The following is a 24,664-nucleotide window of genomic DNA, read 5'->3' on the forward strand; positions in this document are numbered from 1 at the left end:
GCAGATCAGGAAACAAACTACAAATTTTGCTCATACTGCAGCTTAAGACTTGAAGAGGGAAAGACAAATTAGGCCCTAATAAGTTGCTATATAGCAATGGCACAAGTGATGAGCAACAAGCAGGTGCTTCTGAGGGACTTCGTTAATGGCCGGTCTCCTACGGAATCAGACATGTATGTCACAACTAATACCTTAAGTTTGAAGGTTCCTCCACAAGATTCAAACGTGGTTTTGGTGAAGAACCTCTACTTGTCCTGCGATCCCATGATGCGATTTCTTATCATGAAATCAGATCAGAGAATGAGTAAATACATTTATCCTTCTCCTGGCTCTGTAAGTCATGTTTTTACTATCACATTTTAACTTTTTACACATTCTTAATTTTTTAAAACTTGATGGAAATTTTGATGCAAGTAAAATCAATGAAAGTTCCCTTATTTTGAATACAGCCAATTTGTGGATATGGCGTGGCTAAAGTTTTGGATTCAAGTCATCCAGAATTTAAAGAAGGTGACTTGGTATGGGGGCTAACCAGATGGGAAGAGTACAGCCTCCTCCCAAACCCTCAAAGCCTCATCAAAATCCACCACACCGACGTACCCCTTTCCTACTACACTGGAATTCTCGGTAAGTATAGCACTTTCTCATGCAGGCGCGCTTATAATGACTATTTTCGTGCGCTAAAACACTTGGTGGATGCTCATGCAGGTATGGCCGGTAAGACTGCGTATGCGGGTTTCTTTGAAGTATGTCGACCTAAGAAAGGAGAGTACGTTTTTGTGTCCGCAGCATCTGGTGCAGTAGGTCAGCTCGTCGGACAATTTGCAAAATTGGCAGGTTGTTATGTCGTTGGAAGTGCTGGGAGTAAAGAAAAGGTTGATCTGCTGAAGAACAAGATAGGGTTCGATGAGGCTTTCAATTACAAGGAGGAGCATGATTTAGACGCAGCTTTGAAAAGGTACTTTCCTCAAGGAATCGACGTCTACTTTGAGCATGTTGGCGGGAAACTGCTTGATGCCGTGCTACTCAACATGAGAGAACACGGTCGCATGGCCATGTGCGGAATGATTTCGCAGTACAATCTTCCCGAGACTCAGGGGATTAAAAACGTGATGCAGATTATTTTCAAGCGGCTGCATATACACGGATTTACTCATCGCGATTACGATCACATTGTCCCCGAATACTATGAGTTTGTGCTGCCACACATCCGACAAGGGAAATTGGTGTATGTGGAAGACATAGTTGAAGGCCTCGAGAATGGTCCGGCAGCCTTGGTTGGACTCTTCAATGGTCGCAACGTTGGAAAACAAGTGGTTGCACTTGCTGGCCACTGATTTACATTCACCTCCTCCCACTCTATCCATCTATCTATGGTTATTCGTTAACTCAGTTTGTGGCCTTCATTTGAGTTGTTCCTTGTGCATTGTAAAAAAATAAAAATAAGTGCTTTCTATATCTTTTGGAAATAAATTTTGATTTATAACTTAGGAACCTCCTAAGTGATAGAATTTGTAGTTTCATACGTCACGTTTTGGGTTTGATTTCTGGCTCAGGTGAAAATCACACGATAGTGGGTTAGGGGAGAAGTTTAAATACCTTTGTGAGTTTTCTCTGTCCCTGAAAAGTAGATTGTAGTGGCAAAACTACTAGCTAGTCCCATTTAAAAAAAAAAAACGATAACATTTCTAGGCCTAAATGTAACCTTCTAGTTTTGTTTAGGTTTTAGGCCCATTTCACAAAATAATCTTTGAATTAACATTGAATGGTAACTTCGCGTAAAGTCACATATTATGCATGAGTTGAAAGATTTTTATTTTTCAAAAAAAAAAATAAAAAAAGAAGTGAAGATTATTGACACACCCCGTCCCGAAGAAGGGCATGCTGGTCGTCACGTGAGAGTGACGTAACCATTTACACAGTTCGGAAGCTTTAAAGATACAATTACTAAGATGAAACACCCGAGGGTGAGTCCTACTTTTGTGAATTCTGTCAGAACACCATTGGATTCCTCGTGGCCACCAAAACTCTGCTATCTAGAACCTGGAGGGGCGCAAAACAAAATTGAGTGGGTCAGTAAAACAAAGTTTTTCGAAAACATTTCCTTTAAAACATTTCTAATCCCTCACTGTAAAACCTGTATACTTTCCCAGAAAATAACATAATAGTATATATAACCTCATATATCTCAAATCATCAATCTTTATCAAAATCCAGAAATCATGCCATGCCATAAATGTCAATAACAGAATATGGATGCATCAATATAACAGGTGAATTAATAAATCAAACGGAGACCCTACAGTGGTCCTGTACAGCTGATTCTATAGCTCAATATCCCATCCAGCCGGAGTCACCAACTGTGACCTGTACGGCCCTGCCGGAGTCACCAACTGTGATCTGTACGGCACTACACTGCACATAAGTCGGAACTACCTATAGTAGTCTGTACGACTAAGATGGTGAAATAATATGCTCTAGTGCTTCTCTCATTAATCATCTGTGCACATAATCTAAGGTCACCTACCAGTCGGAACCCCTCTAATGGTCTGTACGACTGGCATGTCGGAACCACCTCTAGTGGTCTGTATGACTAGCATCTACTTGGATCCAAGGTGAGCGTGTGATGCAGGGTGAATAACATAAGCACTACCACCATGGGTGCAGGTTACGAGCTCTCAACATAATTCACATCATCATTCATTCATATAAACCATATAAACTCACCTGATACTCACTTGTGCGTCCACAGCACCAATTCACATATATATATGCATCAATATCAATTCATATAATTTATAATATGCATCATGGCAATTGAAAACATACTTTCATATAAATTCAATTTCTGGGACAATTAATAGTATATAGGTAATACGAAAAACAAAAACTGCCCACTCACCTGGAGTTCGCCCAACAACTCCCTAGCACCACACATCAAGGCGTCGTGACGATCAGCGCCTAGAACAATAATCAAATCCAACCTCAGAATTCATATCGATAGAATATATAACTTATATAAGACACGTCACTACGTAGTTCGATTCGGAAGATCTGCAACTCAGATTTCAAATCCATAACTTCCAGAGGTCCACAATATACCTCTAGGACATCATCCAAAAATTTCATTACCATCCAACGGTCGGATCTCCGTCAATTTCCAAAACCAAGTGACGGTTAACATTCTACATTATGAACTTACAACTCCAATTCCGAAAGATCCGTATATCGGATTCCCGATCCGTAAGTTCCTATAATCCTCAAATATTACGTATTACAACGTATCAAAGTTTGGTGACGATCCAACGGTCGGATCGTCAATTCATATTTTTACCTAAACACGAATCGTAACGAACTTAGGTTCAATTACTCAATTTACGTCCAACAATTATCAAAACTGAACCTAGAACCTTAAACACATGCTAAGAATGACATTGGGGGGCCATTGGCCACGCGCCGCCGCACGGGCCGCCATGGGTGGTGTTCGGCCGCCCTGGCTCGCCGAAAAATCCAACTATTTCCAAAAATTCTCAAAAAATACAGAATCGAAGATCTCAATGAGTAGAGTAAACTTTATACCTGAGGCCAAGGCCAATTTTGTCTGGAAACACTTCAATTTCACCAAAATCCATGCGGACCCTAGAATTGGGTGAGTTCCAATTCGTCTTCAAATCAACTCCGTCGTCCCAACCAATGCTTGGGATTTGTTATAGGTCCTAAGGGAATGCTAATGGTGTTAGTAATTGAAAGAAAACATTTCAAGATTTGAAGAATTTGGACAAGAAAGTCGCGGCACCACGGGTGCGTTCTTCACCAATTCACCATCAAATTTCATGATTTTTTGGGTGAAACATGAAGAGGGAAGGCCTAGGTGTTGATTGGAAGTGGTACCTTGATCCAATTTGTGAGAATTCCGGTGAAAATCGTCGGAATTTGGGTGTAGGTGTCGCGGGTAAACAGGTTGGGGGAAAACCCGTTTTCTGATCTTCTCTCCTCCGCTTCTCGCCCTCTCTCCTTTCCTCCTTTCCTCTGTTCCGATTGGTCGGCTTCTCTCTCTCCTCCTGATGTCTTCTTCTCTCTTGTCCCAAATGGGCATTTCTGCCCAATCTCCTTCCTCTGTTTCTTCCTCTCACGCACACACACACACACAAAAACCTTCTTTCACTTATATTTATTTATTTTTGTTTTCCTTACATCCAAGCCATCAATTTAATTCTTCATTAAATCTGGGTCATCCAAATTTTAATAATAAAATTTATAAAATGCCCAAACTTCAAACTTTAAAATCTTTTTCGTTATAACTCCAAATAACGAACCGTCAGCACCCACACGTTCGTAGCGACGAGTACTACGAGGATATGTCAAGAAAACAAATCTTAGAAGGCACAACACAACGATTAACCTCGAATAATGCGCGTACCTCAACGGGCAGTTTTTGTAAAATCCTTTATTAAAACTTTAAAACTCTTAAAATCAGGGACGGGCTTGTAGACATCGAAATTTCGGTAAATGAATGTTGACCGATAAATCAAAGTGTCGACGCTCATGTATTACATAAATTTTACACGTAGCATATGTCTAAACAAAAAATCGAAATAAGTTGGAAAAGTCATCAAATAGGACACGTGTCAACACCTGGCAGAAATGACTTATTTCATCTGGAATATTATATTCAAAATTAGGCCTAGGAAAATTCTATAAATAGAAGCCAATTTCATTCATTTCGGAAAGGAAATTTTCATATTACACCTTGAAGCTCTGAAGTTCTGAAACTCCGAAGCTCTCAAGCATCCAGGTTCCCGAAGAATCAAGAAAGCGTTCTTCGTTCATCGTTCTTCAAGATCAAGCCCCGACGGCCCTTGAAGAAAGCGCTATTCGTTCATCGTTCTTCCAAGATCAAGTCTCGACGGCCCTTGGATCAACAATCATCCACCTTCAAGATCAAGCCCCGAAGGCCCTTGAAGAAAGCATTCTTCATTCATCGTTCTTCCAAGATCAAGCCCCGACGGTCCTTGGATCAACAATCATTCATCCTCAAGATCAAGCCCCAACGGCTCCTTGAAGATCCGCTCAAATCCACCTTCAAGATCAAGCCCACGGCCCTTGAAAAACGTTCATCCTTAGATTAAGCCCAACGGCCCTTTGGATCAATCGCACACACCTTACGGAGATCGAATCAGAGGATCAAATTTGAGAGAGATTGTAACTCAAAATCATCAAAATACAAATATTATTTTGTGCACGTTGTTCTTGTCTCGTTCGTTTCAGGAAAATTTCGTGTTCACAAATTTGGCACGCCTGGTGGGATTATCTCTACCTCTCATCTCTTTCTCCGTTCAAGAAATTCGAGCACACTTCCAAAATCAATGGCATCAAGGAAGGCTCAAGCTGTTCCCACAACCAACGCGAAGAACAAGAGCATCTTTCCCACAAGCGGCGCCATTTCAGGCATCATAACTCGAAGCAAGGAAAAAGCTCTTGTTGCCTCCTCTTCCACCCCTACATCAACCCTGCCGAAGGAACAAGAGCACCCGAGGTACGAACCTGTGATCACCCTGGCCTCGCTAAGGGCGCCAAGGGAGGAAAGCCCGAAGAAGCACTCCAAGTCTTTGTTTTCCGATGCTGACTCAAGCGACAGCACATCCATACAAGTTATGGCTACCGGAGCAACTTCAATCGATGAACAGCTGGCTCAGATGAATGAAGCAATTGCAAGGCTAACCTGAACTATGGAAGAAAAAAACTTGCAAATTGCAGGACTCGTCAACCGACTGAAGGCGCAGGATGGCGAGAAACCCAACCCAAAGATTGATCATTTGAAGAAAGAAGACGACGAAGAAGATGAGCCTATAGTGGAGAAAGCTGAAGAAAAGCTGAAGCTAGACCAAACAACAGCGCTCATGGGATCTCTCTCCATCAAGCAGTTACAGGAGATGATAGCCAGCACGGTCAAGGTGCAATACGAATAGAGCTCACATGCCTCCACGTTGTACTCAAAGCCTTACTCCAGGAAGATCGATGCCTTAAGGATGCCGAGGGGTTATCAACCGCCGAAGTTTATGCAATTTGAAGGAAAAGGAAACCCGAAGCAACATGTCGCACATTTCGTCGAAACCTGCAACAATGCAGGGACGGAAGGATCGCCAAGCAGTTTATGCGCTCGTTAAAAGGAAACGCCTTTGAGTGGTACACAGACCTGGAGCCCGAGTCCATCAACAGCTAGGAACAGTTGGAAAGAGAATTCCTTAACCGCTTCTACAGTACCCGCCGCACTGTGAGCATGCTAGAGCTGACGAGCACGAAGCAATGGAGGGAAGAACCAGTCATGGACTACAGCAACTGATGGCGTAATCTAAGCCTCGACTGTAAGGACAGGCTCTCTGAGATTTCTTCAATCGAGATGTGTATCCAGGGCATGCAATGGGGTTTACAATACATCCTTCAAGGTATCAAACCACGGACTTTTGAAGAATTAGCCACCCGTGCCCACGACATGGAGCTGAGCATCGCCCACCATGGAAAGAATGAGCTAATCACCGATTTCAAAAGGGATAAAGTGTTTACTTCAAGAACAGACAATCATGGGAAAAAACCCACCAAGGAAGCTTTTACCACCAATACCACCTCTATCAAGACCTCGTCCACACCCGTCAAAATCTCCTTCAATAACAAAGCAAAGGAGATAAAAAGAAGTGAGCCTTCCCACACCCAAGATAGGTACAAAAACACCTTGAGGGAACTGGAGCAGAAGTTATACCCTTTTTCAGACTCTGACATGGACGCAATGCTGGACGACCTGCTGGAGAAGAAGGTGATTGAGTTGCCTAAATGCAAACGCCCCGAAGAGATGAATTGCGTTAACGATCCCAAGTACTGCAAGTACCATCGTATCGTGGGTCATCATGTGAGCAAGTGTTTCATCCTAAAAGAACTCATCATGAAGTTGGCACAGCAAGGGCAGATTGAGCTCGACCTAGAAGACACAGCCGCAACGCACACCACTACGATCGTGTTCGGATCTTTTGATCCCGTGCCTCTTCAAGAAATGCCTGACCAATCCTATCAATGCACAAGCTACACGGCACCTTCTGCACAACCATCATTGGGGGCAAACGACCAGGATGCACTTATCGATAATGAAGAAGGGTGGACATTGGTGACCTATAAGAAGACGAGGAAGCCAAGACCACAAGCTATAAGGCCAAATAGGGAGCAAGCGAGAAAGCACCGCCACCGCAACAATAGGAAGCCTAAAAGAAACATAAGAGTTGCTAAGCCAACATATGCTGGGGAACCTATGGAGCAAGAGCCACGTATTCCCGTCTCCTTGCACGAATACTTCCCAGATGACTTCTTCCAACAGTGCACTATCACTGCATGTCACATGGTCGAAGTAGAAATGGAAGAACCCTCAAAAGGAAAAACTGTCACCACTGAGGGGGAAAAGACTCTTACAACTGAAGAAGGTCTGCCAACACACCTTAGCATCGAATGAGCGCTCCGGTTGTCAAAAGAGATACGAAAAGCACTAGCAGCGGTCTTGGCAAGTCCCGACGACCATAAAGTGCAAGAAAGCAAGAACGAAAGCTTGAAGCTTCGGCCATATGAATGTGCCACATGCTGTGCCGCCAAGGACGCAATCCACTTCACCGATGAAGACTTGCTGCTAGGATCCAAGCCTCACAGCCAACCTCTATTCGTCTCTGGGTACGTAAGGGAGCACAAAGTCAGCCGCATGCTTGTGGATGGCGGATCAGCCATAAATATCATGCCAAAGTCAACAATGACCACAATCGACATCAAGGTGGATGAACTATCCCTAAGCCGTCTACTAATCCAAGGTTTTAACCAAGAAGGACAAAGAGCGATGGGCATGATCCGAGTGGAGATGACCATTGGTGAACTCAAGTCAAGCACAATATTCCACGTGATTGATGCAAGAACTTCCTACGGTTTTCTCTTAGGAAGGCCTTGGATCCATGCAAATGGAGTAGTACCGTACACCCTTCACCAATGCTTAAAATTTTATCGAGAATGAGTGAAGGTGATTTATGGCGACACCAAGCCATTCACCAAAGCCGAATCACATTTCGCAAACGCTAAGTTCTACATGGATGAAGACATGGTGCCCGAAACTTTTCCAAAAGAGATCAAATCCATGGGCAAAGCAATACCTAAAAAACAGGAGTGGCAAGCCGTGCCCAAGAAGCAAGAAGAATAAGTTATGCCATCTTCAAGCAAAAACAACGATGAGCTTGCTAAACCTGCAACAACCAAAGGGAGTAGAACGCCCTCAAATGGACCAAACATACCCGTTTTTTGATACATCCCGACGTCTAGAAGAAAGAATGGTCAATCCCCGTTTGAAACTGCAGCAAGCAAAGCCGATGCACAGCGGCACATGGATAATGTAAAGTTGCTTAAAACGAATGCAATTTTACCTTTAACACAGCTAAGCGACACTAAGGTTGTAGGACCATCACAAGGCTTCATAAAAGGCCTACCAAAAGGGGTAGAACCAAGCTTTCTCCCAACCGAAGAAGGTTTTGATCCAAACGCCTACAAACTCATGTCTAAAGCTGGGTACAACTTCACTTCCTCTGCAAATTTGGGAAAAAAAGGTTTGAAGACCATCAAAGACAACAAACGTGATCTCACTAAAACTCAGAAGAAGTTGGAGGAGCATGGTTACGGGGTCAATAACAACAAAGCTGGACTTGGCTTCACACCAAATGCACCGGTGAAGATCTCCAGCAAGACAAAAAATGCTAGCGCTCAACACATCAGCGTGAGCATTATACAAAATAAAGAAGAGCCTCAACCTGCCCCCCAGACGTCAGTATTTGATAGAATGAATCGTTCAAGGCCCTGAGTTTCGGCAACTAAACTCATTGGCGGTCAAAACAGAACTTCCGTCTTCAAAAGGCTTAACACGTCAGCATCTCGAAGCTCTGTTTTCAAAAGGTTGTCGAAACCTAAGAAGCAAAGCAATACGACTAGCTTTCCTCCACGACAGTCAGTTATGGAAAGACTTGAAGAAGCCAAAGAGCCTTCGAGAATGAGAAAGACGACACCAGAAGTAGAAAAGATCGATCGTCTGGCAGAAAAAGATGACGTTCGAAGTTCCATTCCTTCAAGAATGAAGCGCCAAACAATTTTGGAGGTTAACACAGTTGGATCACTGAAAGTAAAAAGGCGCACCATCATCCACACTGGACAATCTTCATGCCCACAAACTCAAGGGGTCAACACCGAAGAAGAGGCCCAAGACGTCTCCCACATCACAATCCAAGAAGATGAAGAAGATGAAATCCTCGAGGAAGATGTTATTACAGCGCCGTCACAACTCGAAGATGGGGGGCAAGCCACAGTTGACGATCTCAACGAACTCAACTTAGGCACAAGTGAGGAACCAAAGCCTATCTTCGTGAGTTACTAAGTGCAGACGAGATAGAGAAGTATTACCAGCTGCTATTAGAGTACAAGGACGTCTTTGCTTAGACCTACAAGGAAATGCCCGCCCTCGACCCTATCATTGATGTGCATCATCTTGCAGTCAAGCCTGGAACTCAACCAATAAAGCAAACTCAAAGACGCTATCGATCTGAGCTCATCCCACAAATCGAGGCTGAGATTGACAAGTTGATCGAAGCAGGCTTCATTCGAGAGGTGCAATACCCCAAGTGGATCTCCAACATCGTCATAGTCCTCAAGAAATCTGGACAAATACGTGTTTGCGTAGACTTCCGAGACCTCAATGATGTTTGCCCAAAGGATGACTTCCCCTTGCCAATCATTGAAATCATGATGGACGCAACCACTGGCCATGAGGCACTATCATTCATGGATGACTCTTCTGGATACAATCAAATTCGTATGGCTCTTGAAGATGAGGAACTAACAGCATTCCACACTCCAAAAGGTATCTACTGCTACAAGGTGATGCCCTTTGGTCTAAAGAATGCTGGAGCTACATGTCAACGCGCAATGCAGAAGATCTTCAATGACATGCTACACAAGAACGTAGAATGCTATGTAGATGATTTGGTGGTCAAGACAAAGAAAAGATTAGATCATTTGAAGGATTTGCGAGTAGTGTTCGAAAGGTTGCGAAAATACAACCTCAAGATGAACCCGTTAAAATGTGCATTTGGCGTCATATCTAGAAAGTTCCTTGGCTTCATTGTCAAGCATCGTGGCATTGAAGTGGACCAATCAAAGATCAAGGCCATTCAAAGCATGCCCGAGCCAAGAAACCTGCACGAGTTGAAAAGTCTACAAGGACGGCTAGCCTTCATCAGACGCTTCATCTCCAACCTTGCAGGGCGTTGTCAACCGTTCAGTCGACTCATGAAGAAAGATGTTCCGTTCGTATGGGACAAAGCATGCAACAATGCTTTTGAAAGCATAAAGAAGTATTTATCAAGTCCACCTGTCATGGGGGCGCCTGTACCAGGGAAACCGCTCATATTGTACATCGCTGCTCAGGAAAGTTCAGTTGGAGCACTCTTGGCACAAGAAAATGAATCCCAGAAAGAATGAGCGTTCTACTACCTCAGTCGAACGCTCACCGGCGCTGAGTTAAACTACTCCCCAATAGAAAAAAATGTGTCTTGCCTTGATGTTTGCCATCCAGAAGCTCAGACATTACATGCATGCTTACACCATCCACTTGGTTGCTAAAGCTGACCAGGTCAAATACGTCATGTCCAAGCCAGTTTTGACAGGGCGATTAGCTAAATGGGCATTGCTTCTCAATCAATACGAGATCATCTACGTCCCAGCTAAAGCCGTCAAGGGACAAGCACTAGCAGACTTCCTTGCCAACCATCCAATCCCAACCGATTGGAAAATTTCAGACGACTTGCCTGACGATGAGGTGTTCTACATCGACATATTCCCGACATGGACGATGTTCTTCGACGGATCTGCACGAGCAGACGGAGCGGGGGCAGGAGTAGTATTCATGTCACCACAAAGGCAAATACTACCTTATTCATTCCAACTAAGCGAATTATGCTCCAACAACGTCGTTGAGTACCAAACACTGATCATCGGGCTCCAAATGGCAATCAACATGGAAATCACAGCCCTTGAGATATATGGCGACTCCAAGCTCATAATCAATCAACTCCTGACTGAATATGAGGTGAGGAAAGATGATCTCGTCCCATACTTCCGGCTGGCAACACAATTACTACAAAGGTTTGAGGCCGTAACACTAGAACACGTGCCAAGAAAAGAGAATCAAATGGCAGACGCTCTCGCCAACCTAGCCTCGAGCATGACATTAGGAAAAAACGAAGCTGCAAACGTGCCAGTCTGCCAAAGATGGGTAATCCCGCTTGTCACTGAAATGGTACTGAGTGTGATACAAACATTATTTCAATACTTTCGGTCAACGTTGAAGAATGGAGATAGCCTCTGATTAACTACTTGGAGCATGAAATACTTCCAGATGATCCAAAACACCGCTCTGAAAACGTCGACGAGCACATCGCTTCCTCTATTACAAAAGGACACTCTACCGGCGATCTTTTGAAAGAGTACTTCTGAGATGCCTAGGCGAGGAAGAAGCCAATCAAGCCATGGAAGAAGCACACTCAGGAATATGTGGGGCGCATCAGTCCGGACTGAAGCTTCATTTCCAGCTCAAAAGAATGGGTTACTACTGGCCAAGCATGGTAAAAGACTGCCTAGAACATGCCAAAATGTACCAAGCCTGCCAATTTCACGCCAACTTCATACATCAACCGCCTGAACCATTACATCCCACAACTGCTTCATGGCCATTCGATGCATGTGGATTGGACATCGTATGACCAATTGCGCCAAAGTCATCTGCGGGAGAAGCTTACATCCTGGCTTCAACAGATTACTTCTCCAAGTGGGCTGAAGCTATACCCCTGAAGGAAGTCAAGAAGGAAACTGTCGTCCGTTTCATCAAGGAACATATCATCCATCGATATGGTGTACATCGCTACATTGTCACTGACAATGGAAAACAGTTCTCCAACCGACTCGTGGACGAGCTCTGCGAGAAATACAAGTTCAAGCAACACAAATCCTCCATGTATCATGCTCCGGCCAACGGTCTTGCAGAAGCATTCAACAAGACATTGTGCAACCTCCTGAATAAGGTAATCGGCAGAACAAAGAAAGACTGGCATGAAAGAATAGGCGAAAAACTTTGGGCATACAGAACGACATATAGAACACCTACCCGAGCTACACCTTATTCTCTCGTATATGGTGTGGAAGCTGTTCTACCGCTCGAAAGTCAAATCCCCTCGCTAATGATGGCTATACAAGAAGGCTTGACTGACGAATAGAATGCAAAGTTGCGCCTTCAAGAGCTGGAAGCGCTAGATGAGAAAAGACTCGAAGCCCAGCAACACTTGGAATGTTATCAAGCACGACTCTCCAAGGCCTTCAACAAGAAAGTTTTCCCTCGTTCTTTTCAAATGGGAGATCTCGTCCTCGCATTGCGTAGGCCTATCATCACAACTCACAAGACAAAAAGCAAGTTCACATCAAAGTGGGATGGACCATACGTAATACAAGAGGTCTACACCAACGGCGCCTACTTAATCATGGCAGAAGACGGCTTGAAGATCGGCCCTATCAATGGAAGATTCTTGAAGCGCTACTACCCCTAAAAGGCGACAACTAACACTCCTTGTTCGCACGAGCCTAAACTGCACGAACCAAAGCTCTTGGCCCGCAAGAGCATAAACTGTGTACAGCAAAATCATCATCAAAATCACTGTTAAATTCATCACTCATTTGAACTACGTTATGACTTGATCTTTTCTTTGAAAGAGTACGTAGGCAACTTGAAACTTCAAAACTTCAAGTACAGTCACATCATCATAAAAAAAACAAACACTTTGAAGAATAAAAAGCAAATTCAAAATATGAATACTTTATTTCTTTAAAGGAATGATTTGGTTACAAAGCCGTATTACAAAGGTGAGCATTACGCCAACATCACCACCGAGGAAAGTTGTGACCAAAAGGCACTACACAGCATAAACTCGCTGCAGTCTTTTGCACAACCCCACAAGGTAAAGGTGATGCACTGGAACAAGCTCCAAGCAGCAGCGGCAAAGAGCCCATGGCAAGCAACAAGGTCAATATGCACGGCAACGTCCCCCACCGAGGAAAGTTGTGACGAAAAGGCACTACACAACATAAATTCACTGCAGTCTTTTGCACAACCCCACAAGGTAAAGGTGACGCACTGGAACAAGCTCCAAGCAGCAGCGGCAAAGAGCCCATGGCAAGCAGCAAGGTCAATATGCATGGCAACGTCCCCCACCGAGGAAAGTTGTGACCAAAAGGCACTACATAGCATAAACTTGCTGCAGTCTTTTGCACAAACCCACAAGGTAAAGGTGACACACTAGAACAAGCTCCAAGCAGCATTGGCAAATAGGGCAGCTATAAGACGGTCCTTCAAAGCACGCTACAGTAGCAAAGAAACCAAAATTCCACGCAATCGCACTACGCAACCCCGCAGCGATTACGCAAACAGTTTTTTTACACCGCACGGCAACGTCACCACCAAGGGAAAACTGTGACCAAAAGGCATTACACAGCGAAGCCCCACTGCAGTCTCTTGCACAGCACCACACGGCAGCGCACCACCGAGGGAAAACTGTGATCAAAAGGCACTACATAGCGAAACCCTGTTGCAGTCTCTTGCACAAACCCTAGGCAACAGAAAGCACAGATATGCCCACATCTTGCTCACTCCAAATACCACGTCTCTGAAAGCTTCATGAAGGTTCCAACATCACGCTCTGCCTTCTCCAAGATTAAAGATTCCTAGCATCACATCAAAATAAAAATAAGGGTTTTATTAATGAAAGACAAATTTATTACAAATGCAAATAAAAAAAAAGGAAATACAGTTTCTGCAAAAAGAAGAAAAAAAAAGACAAAGAAAATAACATAAAGGAATTGGGCCACCCCAGCCTCGTCTCCATCGACAGAAAGAGAGTTAAAGCCCAGAGACCGGTTGACGCCATGGGCCGTGCAATAGGCTTATTCTGCTTCTTCTTATTCGTCGATAGGGTCATGCTGATGAAAGGACACCAAATTCATCAAAGTCGACCAAGCCACACTCTTTGATCTTATCCTGGCTGCGAATTATTTGAACATAAAGAGGTTGCTGGACCCAACCAACCGTCATCAATATCCTCGATCTTCCTCTCTCTCTCTCTCCCACTCAGCCCCTTTCCTCTCTCTCATTCGCCATTTCTAACATATTTGATGTGAAGGGAAATGTGACGGGGTTTGGGAGTCCCGATTAGGCACGAACGCATGAAGCAGCGACCAAGATGGCGTTTGTGAAGACGACTCTGCTAAAAAATGGGGCTACTTGCCATGGCCACACCGTCATGGATGAGCTCAGCTTTGGGATTACTGGTGAGAATGTGCATTACGGAACGCATGTGAATCCCCAATTACAATCCCATATTCCGGGAGGTTCTTCCTGTGGTTCTGCCATGGCTGTTGCAGCCGGTCTTGTTGACTTTGCTCTTGGAACTGATACAACTGGATGTGTTAGAATTCCAGCATCATTTTGTGGTGTCATTGGGTACCGACCATCCCATGGGGTTGTATCTATGCTTGAAGTTTTGCCAAATTCACAAAGTTTAGACGTTGTTGGAATCTTTGCCCGCGATCCATCTATTCTATATCGTGTTGGACATGTTTTACTTCAACTGAATTTTGTGGAACCTAAAAGGGCGAGACACCTTATTTTTTCCGATGATCTCTTTCAGCTTTCTAAAAAGTTCCTACGGAGAAGACAGTACATGTTGTCAGCAAAGCAATCGAACATCTATCCAGGTACCAACCTCCAAGCCAGCCGCACGACCTCCTTCTTAATCGCAGCAAGCGGGTTTTGGTTCGTTCCAGGAGACCTTCGCCGAAAGAGAGGTACCGCTGGAGAAGATACTCGGGTTTCGAGTAGGTCAACTTCGACGGCTTTCGGTGTGGCGAATGGGGTTTCGGGTATGCAGAGCGTGCTGTTGAGCTCAAAGCACTTGAAGGCGATACAGGAGCTGCTCGATGAGGTTGTGAACGTCGGGAAATGGGATGAAGACTGAGATGTCAATAAAAGGGTAATGGGCAGCAGGGTAATGCGGCAGCTAAGTCCTTGATGACAGAAACCAGAGATGGTCCAACATGCGATGAAGGGAGTGGAAAACGTGCGACTGAGTTGAGCACTGCTGAGAGGCAGAAGATTCAGATGAAGAAGGGGAAGCAGCAACCCAGTTTTTTCTCCCCAGCTGATCATTCTCCCCGACCGCATCGACAACATCAACACGAGCAGTGCGCTTCTTTACTCAAAGCTCAGCAACAGCAGCAGCACCGGCGGCTTCGAGGTCGAGTCCTGGAAGCTCCCTTCCTCCAAGTACAAATGGATGGTCCCGCAGCCAAACGGACGTCAGGGCTCACAACGTTGCTGCAAAACGCTTCCGTCGCCACAACGTCGGCATCAACTTCGAGCCCTCATCCGCCGAACCCATCTCCAAGCTCCTATCCCGCACCCTATATATATATATATATATGTACGTATGTATGTATGTGTGCATGAAAAAAAAATTTGTGCACCTAGCACTGAAAGCGAAAAAAAATAAAAAAAAATAAAAATATATAATGATGGTGTCAGCCACCACCCTAAAATATACATATATATATATATATATATATATATATATATATATATATATATAATAAAATTTTTGGAGTAGTGGACAATACCATGATTAAAAGCCAAAAAAAAAAAAATATATATATATATATATATATGATAATAAAAAAAAATGTTTTGATCTTTGGTACATCCGCACCATATAAAAAAAGATGTATAATAATATATAATATGTATGTACGCATGTATGTATGTGTGCATGAAAAAATAAAATAAAAAAATTTGTGCACCCAGCACTGAAAGCGAAAAAAAATAAAAAAAATAAAAATATAATGATGGTGTCAGCCACCACCCTAAAATATATATATATATATATATATATATATATATATATATATATATATAATAATAATAAAAGTTTTGGAGTAGTGGACAATACCATGATTAAAGGCCAAAAAATATATATATATGATAATAAAAAAAATGTTTTGATCTTTGGTACATCCGCACCATATAAAAAAAGATGTATAATAATATATAATATATATGGTAGTGGATGCATGACAAAAGAGGAGAATTGTGCCACACCATTTGCACAATTGGTGGTGGTCAGCACCGAAAGCAGACGGAAAAGAAGAAACAAAAATAAATAAATAAATATATATATGTATATATATATATATATATATATATATATATAAAGAAGTAAATGGATTCTTGGTGGCTAGCACCATGCAAAAAAAAAGGGAAAGGGTTTTGGTGGATCAGTCCACGTGAAAAAAAAAAAAATATATATATATATATATATGTAAATAATATATGTATGTATACAAAAAAAAACAAAAACAAAAACAAATGCATTGAGAGAAATAAAGTCCATTTTATTTATTTTTCTGGGAATTTTACATAAATTTGAATTATACATACCTAAAAAATATATATAAAAAAAAGGGTCAAATCAAATTTACAGGAGGGGATTTTCAAGGACGATCAAGTGAAGCCTCACAACTCGGCGAAGCTCTAGGAAGAAGACGCGCCGGACGTTGGCTGTTTGGCGCCTCATCACTCAGCGGAACCCCAGGAGGAGGAGGCACCGAAGGTTGATCATTTGGAGCTTCATTATGCGGTACAGCCCCAGAAGACGAAGGCAAATGTTGTTGGAACAAACCCACAAACCTCTGATGATCAAGTAAAATCTAACCATCAGATTCCTGCATATGGTCAATCTTCTTCTTCATATTTGTAGCATAGTTATGTGCGAGCCTGTGCAACTGTTTATTCTCATGCTTAAGCCCTCTAATCTACTGTTTGAGACTCATCACCTCAGCAGCCAATGATTCAACTTGACGGGTTCGAGCAAATAGGCGTTGGGCCATATTAGACACAGAACCTACACACTGCACACTGAGAGCCAGAGAATCCTTAACAGCCAACTCATCAGACCGTTTGGAAAGTAGTCTGTTATCTTTGGGAGTGACAAGGTTCCGGGCCACCACCGCAGCGGTCATATCATTCTTCATCATCGAATCCCCAACGGTAAGATGACCAGTAGGGGATATGAAGGATGGGCGCCATATGTTATCTGGAGAAGGCGGGGCTGCCTCTTCACCAAGGTTCAAATCAAAACGACGGTCGGAGGGCCCAGACATTTTCAAAGGTGTTGAAGAAAGAAGAGGTCGGACAAATCAAGATCTTAAAAGTGCAAGAAGGGAGTTTCTACAAGCGAAAATTCAAGTGTGATTTGAAACGAACTGCGTGCCTCTATAAAAATCAGCACTCGACGGGATTTCAAAGATCGAAGAGGCGAGCTCAGAATTCGAATAGGCCAATTCAAAAATCGAAGAGGCAAGCTCAGAAATTGGAGAAGCATCTTGCTTTTACAGACGCATCAGCACCCTTCACGCGTAAACTCAGCTTTGCGGAAATCACGGGCAATTTGTCGAAGCGTCGATCCCAGATATCGAAGAGGCGACAGTCTTTTTCAGCCTCGTCAACACCTGTCACATGCACACTCAGCTTGACGGAAATTACAGATAATTTGTCGAAGATTTCTGATAAAGAAGAAAGCACGTGAAGCCATACTGATCAATCACGCATTGATTGCCGACACGAGTAAAAGAATAGTACCTCTACAGGTACTAAAGAATTTCCTACAACTGTCCACATTCACCCTCCATAGCAAGGCAGACATACAAAACCTTTCTTCATCTCCGAGAACCTTTCTTCATCTCCGAGAATGCCTTCCCAACGAAGCCTTTCGGGTTACTCAGTGTTTCTTATTCCTTGGGGTACCTCTGCAAACAAATGACACCAAAGCAAAAGTATCTCATATCACTAGGGTAGAAAGCAAGAGTATCTCATATCATGATTTCTCCCCATCCTTTCCTTTATCCTTGTTCTTACCTGCAAAGACAAGGATAAAGAAAATAATATGTCGGAACCTCCACTCAAACTCGGGTAAGGAATCGACTACCTGGAACCTTTGCCCAGTTGCTTACATGGTATTACTCTCGAGTACTCGTCTTCCACTGCTGCTATACTTCAAAAGAAGCTGCCACATCTGCCTGGAGAACAGATAAGGCAAGTGAAAATGATACCTTGCAGCATGTGGAGACAACGTGTAGAAGGAACAAGCAGAGAAGAATGCAGCCTGCACAGTCAACCAGCAGAAGGAGTCCGAGTTGAGGAACTCAAGAAGCTGCCACATCTGCCTGAAGAAACAAGCAAAGAAGAATGCAGCCTGCACAGTCAACTCAGTAAAAGAAGTCTGAACTGAAGAACTCAAGAAGATGCCACATTCTCCTAGAAGAATAGATAAGGCAAAGGAAAATGATACATTGAAGCATGTGGAGACAAGCACAACAAAGCACGTGCTGATTCATCCACAACTTCTTCAAAAGCAAAAGTACCTTATATCATCAGAGTCGAAAGCAAAGATATCTCATGGCATGCTTTTTTCTTACCCTTGCTCTTGCCTGCGGGACAAGTAGAAAGAAAGCAATCGGTCGGCACTTGGAAAGATTGAAGAAAGAAACAGACCAACACCTTCACCTCGTGCCTGCTTGTCATGTGTTCAAGTCAACCTTCAAGAATCAAGCCTCAACGGCCCTTGAAGAAGCTTCTAGCCAAATTCAAGATCAAGCCTCGAAGGCCCTTGAGGAAATCACAAGTCCGATTCAAGATCAAGTGTCCACCACCCTTGAATCAAACCCAATTCAAGATCGAAGCTGTGGAAAGTCAACAAGCGCAAAAACAAATACGTGTCAATTCATCCACTACCAAAGTCAAAGATCATCTACCACATGAAGCTCCTTGTGGTCTAAATTCAACCTTCAAGATCAAGCCTCGACGGCTCTTGAAGAAATCTCCAGCCCAATTCAAGATCAAGCCTCGATGGCCCTTGGATCGACATCTACAGTAAGGGACTTCAAAACGCATCTCCTACACGTGACAAGCACATGTATACGACACGCCTTGAAGTGGGGGCATTTGTAGACATCGAAATTTCGGTAAATGAATGTTGACCGATAAATCAAAGTGTCGACGCTCATGTATTACATAAATTTTACACGTAGCGTATGTCTAAACAAAAAACGAAATAAGTTGGAAAAGTCATCAAATAGGACACGTGTCAACACCTGGCAGAAATGACTTATTTTATTTGGAATATTATATTCAAAATTAGGCCTTGGAAAATTCTATAAATAGAAGCCAATTTCATTCATTTCGGAAAGGAAATTTTCATATTACACCTTGAAGCTCTGAAGTTCTGAAACTCCGAAGCTCTCAAGCATCCAGGTTCCCGAAGAATCAAGAAAGCGTTCTTCGTTCATCGTTCTTCAAGATCAAGCCCCGACGGCCCTTGAAGAAAGCGTTCTTCGTTCATCGTTCTTCCAAGATCAAGCTCCGACGGCCCTTGGATCAACAATCATCCATCCTCAAGATCAAGCCCCAACGGCTCCTTGAAGATCCGCTCAAATCCACCTTCAAGATCAAGCCCACGGCCCTTGAAAACATTCATCCTTAGATCAAGCCCAACGGCCCTTTGGATCAATCGCACACACCTTACGGAGATCGAATCAGATGATCAAATTTGAGAGAGATTGTAACTCAAAATCATCAAAATACAAATATTATTTTGTGCACGTTGTTCTTGTCTCGTTCGTTTCAGGAAAATTTCGTGTTCACAGGGCTGTCACAATTATTATTTTAGGAGAATAAAAAAAAAAGTAGTCCATACGGAAGTACACATAATTATGATGATGATTTTATGTAATAGGAAGTATAAATTTACATTTACAAAGTATAATTTGAATTTGAAAATTGTGGTTGTGATATATCCGATATATGGAAAAAGAAAAAGGAAATTGTAATTGTGAAACTTGTGAAACTTGTGACGTTGAACGAGCAACAAAGTTGGAATGGAACAGTCTCACAGAGATTTTTAAGTGTGACCGGTATATTGAATGATAAATCACATGTCATTATATAAATAGTGGGATATGTGTGCTAAAAAGTTAATAATTTAAAAAATAAATTCTCACAACTTTTATTAAAACACGTGGTTTATCACTTGTGTTTCCGTTACAACTAAAAAATTTTCAACAGTCTTGACTCTCCTCGCGGACATGCGGCCTTAATTTGTTCTAATCCCACACGTGTCAAGAATATACACTCAAAGCGGCTCCGAGCTTACGCCATTGCCGCCCTTAATATTCTTCGCTTAATATTTAATATTCTTCGCTTTCCACCTCTACCAATTCCCATTCCCATTCCCATCGATTTAAAACCACCAGCAGCAGCATTGCTCAAATCACCCTCCGCCTACACAAACACACACACACACACACACACACACACACAGAGGACCAATCTCAATGGCGGCGAGTACAGAGGGAGTGATCAGCAACAAACAGGTGATACTGAAAGACTATGTGACCGGCTTCCCCAAAGAATCTGACATGCAACTCACCACCGCCACCACCAAGCTCAGGCTTCCAGAAGGTTCCAAAGGGGTTCTGGTGAAGAACCTCTACTTGTCCTGCGACCCTTATATGAGAAGCCGCATGACCAAGCGTGAACCTGGCGCCAGTTATGTTGATTCCTTCGACGCCGGTTCGGTCAGTCACTGTATATATTATCTTACATCTCTCTCTAATTATTTTATTATTTTTAGTGTAATTTCTTCGTTTTAACTCAATTTTGTTTAGTCTACAAATTTAGTCTATCTGCCTGTAGAGTCTCTGCCTGCCTTTTTAATATTTTGTTTCAAATCAAAGTTGAATACTTTTATATCTCTAGGTTAGGATAGTTGGTAACGCGGTGTGCCCTTCCACTTTTATTCAATTTCAAAATTAGGGGCTCCGTAATTTAGGGTTGTTCAATTGGGATCAGAGGGATTTTAATGGATTTATAAATTCATGAATTTTGATGAAGTTTAATTGATTTATAAAGATTTTAAGTACAATTTTGAGTGAATTCTCTCGAATGCTCAGGGATATCTGTGAAATTTGAGCATGTTTAAATTACACTTAGAAATCTCTCTAATTCTCTCCAATTCCGCAACTTTTTAAAATCTTTTAAAATCAATTTCTAATGAAATACACCCAGAATGTTATAACATCCTTTATAATTTGATTAAATACATCTAGATTTCAGAGACTCACTTAAAATCACGATTGAATACCATAATTCGAATACCGTATTGTAAAATATATAAATAAAATTGAATCCTTGAGGCATTTCTCATGTAGTACAAACGGAACTGATGAAGAACCCAATTATTAATCTTGTTTTGTAGATAGCCTTTTTGTTCGGATGGTGTAATCCAAATTTATCTTGTTTGTGGTTTTGGGGCTGTTTTAATGATTTATATAGTTTGAGACAACTTGTAATTCGCGGTTTTTGATGATACAATGCTATACTTATATCAGTTATATCTTATCAATACTGAGACATAGCTTCCTTATTAATTGGCATTCTATCCAACGAAAAAGCTTTGTTTATGCTATGTACAGATCATAAAAAGGATAGCATCTATTCGATGTTGTAGTTTTATTTGACGTGTTTGATTATTGAAATGCTGGTGTGGCAGCCTATAGTCGGATATGGAGTCGCCAAAGTTTTGGAATCCGGGGATCCCAAGTTTAAGAAAGGCGAATTGATTTGGGGAATGACCGGGTGGGAGGAATACAGCGTCATCACTTCAACAGAGTCTTTGTTTAAGATTCAGCACACTGATGTGCCTCTCTCTTACTATACTGGAATTCTTGGTATGTTGTTATATATTGGTTATTGCTATTTTCCTTGCCTTTGGATTTATTTTTTAAAATTTTGTTATGCCACAAGCAGCTATCTCAAAGTCTTGTATCTTTTATGATGGTACTTGAATATAGCGAGCTAAGGAACCTGAACTTCACAAGGGCCTAACCCGTTGGATGAAATTCGTGAATCATTTTTGTATGTCATGGATTGTATTGAATTCTTGTTGCATGTTTGAGTACCCTAGTTTCATTGGACTATTCTCATGCTAACTTCAGGAGCGAATAGATTGTGTCATAATAATCTTTTTATTAAAAGTAGCATTTCCTCATGGAAGGATTCTGTATGGTTGTATATATCCCTAGTTGTGATCTGCCTCCACTCCAGTGACATCTATTATACTACTTGAAGTGAACTGATTTGTTAATTCTCAAATCTCTTTGTAAACTAGATCTTTACAACAGATGTCCCATATTCTTTTCATAATTAGTAATTTGATTTGGAAGTACGGAAATTATTTAGCATAACGTAATTCTAGTTCAATTGGTCATATGGATCTGTAGCATTGTTCTCATGTTGAATGCAATTGTTGAAGCGATCCATCCTAATTAATTCATCCAAATATTCAGTTATATGGCTTTGTAATGCATGATATATTTACTGGATGCTCAATGCTCATCAATGTATCCATTTTATGTAGGTATGCCTGGAATGACTGCTTATGCTGGGTTTTATGAGATCTGCAATCCCAAGAAGGGAGAGACGGTCTTCGTTTCAGCAGCATCTGGAGCAGTAGGTCAGCTTGTTGGCCAATTTGCAAAGTTGTTGGGTTGCTATGTTGTTGGAAGTGCTGGAAGCAAAGAAAAGGTGAGTTATGGTCGATTCCAACTCTATCTTAGTTGGCATTTCTGTGATTGCAACTCCATTGGATGATTATCCTTGTTTTAGAAACACGAGTTAGTGATGTGTGCCAAATTTGTGACTGGAAACGTTTTGACTAATAGAAAACAGGAAAATAAGAGAGAACATGTTGGAAAGTAAAGATATTGCTGACCCTTTATCTTCATAATCAAGTTAGTAAATTCAGCTTTAACCTGCTGTCTCATCTTGTTGGCAAAATGTTCATATCATATGAAATCGTAAGCATATGCAACTTAGAAAATCGCACAGAATGTGCATCTATGAGCTTTCCTGTTCTCATTCTACAATTTACGTATTACAAATGACTATTTTATACCCATTCTTGGCATATTTTAATAATATCGTATCATTTCTGAGTTTAGGTTGATCTGCTGAAGAACAAGTTTGGGTTTGACAACGCTTTCAATTATAAAGAAGAACCTGATTTGGATGCAGCTTTGAAAAGGTCAGTTGATCAGAATCAAACTATTATTTTATAGCTTTGACTATCAAACTATTATTTTAAAGCTTTAACTTATGTCTTAATTACAAGGGGAAAGTCCAATAAAAGGCATTAGCAATCTCTAACATCATCAAGATTTAGTGATTTAGCCGCCAATCCTAAAACAGTGAGAGTAAGTTGAAATGCGCAACAGTGTGAGCATGTGGCTGTTGACGAAAAACTCATGTCTTTGTCCTCTTTGTAGATATGTTCCATGGTTTTCAGTGTTTGCTTAGTCTAAAATTGTGATTTTCTCACCAGGTACTTTCCTGAAGGCATTGACATATACTTTGAAAACGTTGGGGGGGAAATGCTTGATGCAGTGCTACAAAACATGAGGGTCCATGGCCGGATTGCAGTTTGTGGGTTGATATCGCAGTACAACATTGACGAGCCTGAAGGTTGTCGCAATTTAATATATCTGATCAGTAAACAGGTTCGCATGCAAGGTTTCCTGGTTTTTAGTTACTACCATCTTTACGAGAAGTTTCTTGAAATGGTTCTGCCGGCAATAAAAGAAGGGAAGATAACGTATGTGGAAGACGTAGTGGAAGGACTTGAGAGCGCTCCAGCCGCTCTGATAGGGCTCTATGCCGGCCGCAATGTAGGAAAGCAGGTGGTTGTGGTTTCCCGTGAATGATTTCATCAGGCTCTCCATGCCTCCGAAGTATCACCCTTTAGCTATATGGTGTAATCGTCTAGTGTGAAATGCAAATGCTTTGACATTTACAAGTTCATATTCTACAGGTTTAGGGCAAGCATATTATCTCGACGAGAACTGTGCTTGATCTCTTACCTTAAGCTATAAATAAATGTCTTTCGACTTCCTTAATGATATCAAGCACTAAGTTTAGTAGATCTTTCAATTGTGTAAGAGGTTTTTTTTATTTATTGAATAAAGGATATTATCTACATTAAGAGGAAGGGACAGCTTCACAATGGGTTAGTAATAATGTGGTTCAAATTTGCTTTTGGCAAGAATTGAACCTAAGACATCTCACTTATAAATGAAGAAGAATAATACTAGATCTTACTAGTCCTAAGTGGTATGTCAAATGAATGTTGACTTTTCTTTTTACTTTTTGGCTAACGGACCCTCCTTGTCAAAATATTGAATAAGCAAACAAGTTGGAAAGTACAAGTCTCGGCTTTCAGATTTGGATCCTTCGCTGTGCCTCCTACGCAAAGCACACAAGCCGTTGGATCAAAATTCAACGGTTACAATTATTATAACTTTTAGAAGATCCTTTTGTTTGTATCCGTTGGATTAAAATCCAACAGTTCGTGTGCTTTGCTCAAAAGGCTTAACCTACCAAGCTCAGGAGAGGATCCAA

General features: G+C 41.9%; 2 protein-coding genes across 3 annotated transcripts; both read left to right on the top strand.

The window, feature by feature from the left end:
• On the top strand, window positions 1-24,186 carry LOC126605800 (2-alkenal reductase (NADP(+)-dependent)-like). 2 transcript variants are annotated; one of them, XM_050273239.1, is made up of 5 exons: window positions 20,396-20,787; window positions 21,762-21,939; window positions 22,629-22,795; window positions 23,212-23,294; window positions 23,592-24,186. In XM_050273239.1, exons 1-5 carry the CDS (start codon window positions 20,545-20,547, stop codon window positions 23,968-23,970), a joined length of 1,050 nt encoding a protein of 349 aa, XP_050129196.1. In that variant the 5' UTR covers window positions 20,396-20,544; the 3' UTR covers window positions 23,971-24,186. The 2 variants fall into 2 exon arrangements, with proteins under 2 accessions (XP_050129197.1, XP_050129196.1); XM_050273240.1 differs by lacking the exons at window positions 20,396-20,787; window positions 21,762-21,939; window positions 22,629-22,795; window positions 23,212-23,294 and adding exons at window positions 1-333; window positions 450-627; window positions 709-958.
• LOC126605594 (outer envelope protein 64, mitochondrial-like) lies at window positions 14,275-15,119 on the top strand. Its single transcript, XM_050273001.1, has one exon. It carries the CDS (start codon window positions 14,346-14,348, stop codon window positions 15,117-15,119), a length of 774 nt encoding a protein of 257 aa, XP_050128958.1. The 5' UTR covers window positions 14,275-14,345.
• Window positions 24,187-24,664: the final 478 nt, after the last annotated feature.

Source organism: Malus sylvestris, chromosome 15, assembly GCF_916048215.2.
Source record: "Malus sylvestris chromosome 15, drMalSylv7.2, whole genome shotgun sequence".
NCBI lineage: Eukaryota > Viridiplantae > Streptophyta > Magnoliopsida > Rosales > Rosaceae > Malus > Malus sylvestris.

What these genes read in the sequence shown, in the direction of transcription:
- LOC126605594 (XM_050273001.1), top strand. Translation starts at nt 14,346, where the DNA reads ATGGCGTTTGTGAAGACGACTCTGCTAAAAAATGGGGCTACTTGCCAT.
- LOC126605800 (XM_050273239.1), top strand. Translation starts at nt 20,545, where the DNA reads ATGGCGGCGAGTACAGAGGGAGTGATCAGCAACAAACAGGTGATACTG. An exon ending in GTGCTGGAAGCAAAGAAAAG is followed by an intron (nt 22,796 to 23,211) that starts GTGAGTTATGGT and finishes TTCTGAGTTTAG; the next exon opens with GTTGATCTGCTGAAGAACAA. An exon ending in TTGGATGCAGCTTTGAAAAG is followed by an intron (nt 23,295 to 23,591) that starts GTCAGTTGATCA and finishes TTTTCTCACCAG; the next exon opens with GTACTTTCCTGAAGGCATTG.